We start from the raw sequence: 949 nt of genomic DNA, 5'->3' as shown, positions 1-949 counted from the left end.
GCCGGGTCCCCACTGGCCCCGGTCCCTCAGCACTGCCGGGTCCCCACTGACCCCCATCCCTCAGCACTGCCAGGTCCCCACTGACCCCTGTCCCTCAGCGCCTCCTCCACATGTCTGGGAAACCCCTCCAGGAACGGGGACTCCACCGCTGCCAAGCGAACCCAAACCGTGCTCTGCCAGGGGTGAACCCAGCCATGGGGCTCCGTGTGCTTCCAGAACCCCCGGTCCTGTCCCAGCCCCTGCACAACCGTGGAGGTTCACCTGGTTCAGGAGAGGGGTGATGGCATCGTCGGAGCGGTCCAGAATGAGAAGCAAGGGAGGAACCTCGGTGCGCCGGAAGTCGAACAGCTCGTACTCTTTGGTGATGACTTGCTGTCACGAAAAGGGAAAAACAACCAAACCACTCGACCTTCTGTCCACCCAGAAAATGTTTCCTCTTAGTCTGGATTCAGGGGAACGAAAAGCAAAGTGCTGGTGGAAAACAAGTTGTGCTGCTCCCTGTGCCTACGCAGCTCCTGAAGAAATAATGACAGCGCCCAAAGGCACCAGGGAACCCGCCGCGATTTACGAGCCTCACGGGAAACGCGGCTCATCGCCTGCTCACCCCGCTACGAGAAGGGACCTGAAAAGGGCGTTTCTCGCAAATGGATCAATAATTAAACACTTAAACACAATTTAAGCACGCTGCCAAACTGCCCACTCGTGGCAGCGGGTTCTGGCCATACCTTCACGCATTCGGCAAGCCTCTTCGCCGGCTCCGAGGAGAGCTGGTACCGGATCATGGGGCACTTCTTCAGCGACAGGAGCAGAGCAGTCAGTCCTTGGGTCGTTCTGGAGAGCTGAGCCGCGTCCCAGCTGCGCCCCTGCAACAGGAGCTGCATCTAGGACGGATGCGCCGCCCCTGAACTCCTCACACAAAGTCTTAAAGCCTCATAGTAAATTTGAGTTG

At 58.6% G+C, this 949-nt stretch overlaps 1 protein-coding gene across 1 annotated transcript in view; it reads right to left on the bottom strand.

Annotated features, from left to right (window-relative positions):
- Positions 1 to 949, bottom strand: part of VPS45 (vacuolar protein sorting 45 homolog (S. cerevisiae)) — a 10159-nt gene that overhangs the window by 8850 nt on the left and 360 nt on the right. Inside the window, exons 2-3 of the mRNA XM_010136480.1 lie at positions 726 to 863; positions 262 to 372 (exon numbers count right to left, since the gene is read on the bottom strand). Of these exons, the coding sequence (XP_010134782.1) occupies positions 262 to 372; positions 726 to 782 (168 nt within the window). The 5' untranslated portion in view covers positions 783 to 863. The remainder of the gene's footprint in view (positions 1 to 261; positions 373 to 725; positions 864 to 949) is intronic.

This window comes from Buceros rhinoceros, unplaced genomic scaffold (genome assembly GCF_000710305.1).
Source record: "Buceros rhinoceros silvestris isolate BGI_N320 unplaced genomic scaffold, ASM71030v1 scaffold25125, whole genome shotgun sequence".
Lineage (NCBI taxonomy): Eukaryota > Metazoa > Chordata > Aves > Bucerotiformes > Bucerotidae > Buceros > Buceros rhinoceros.
This window is presented reverse-complemented; position numbering and strand designations above follow the sequence as displayed.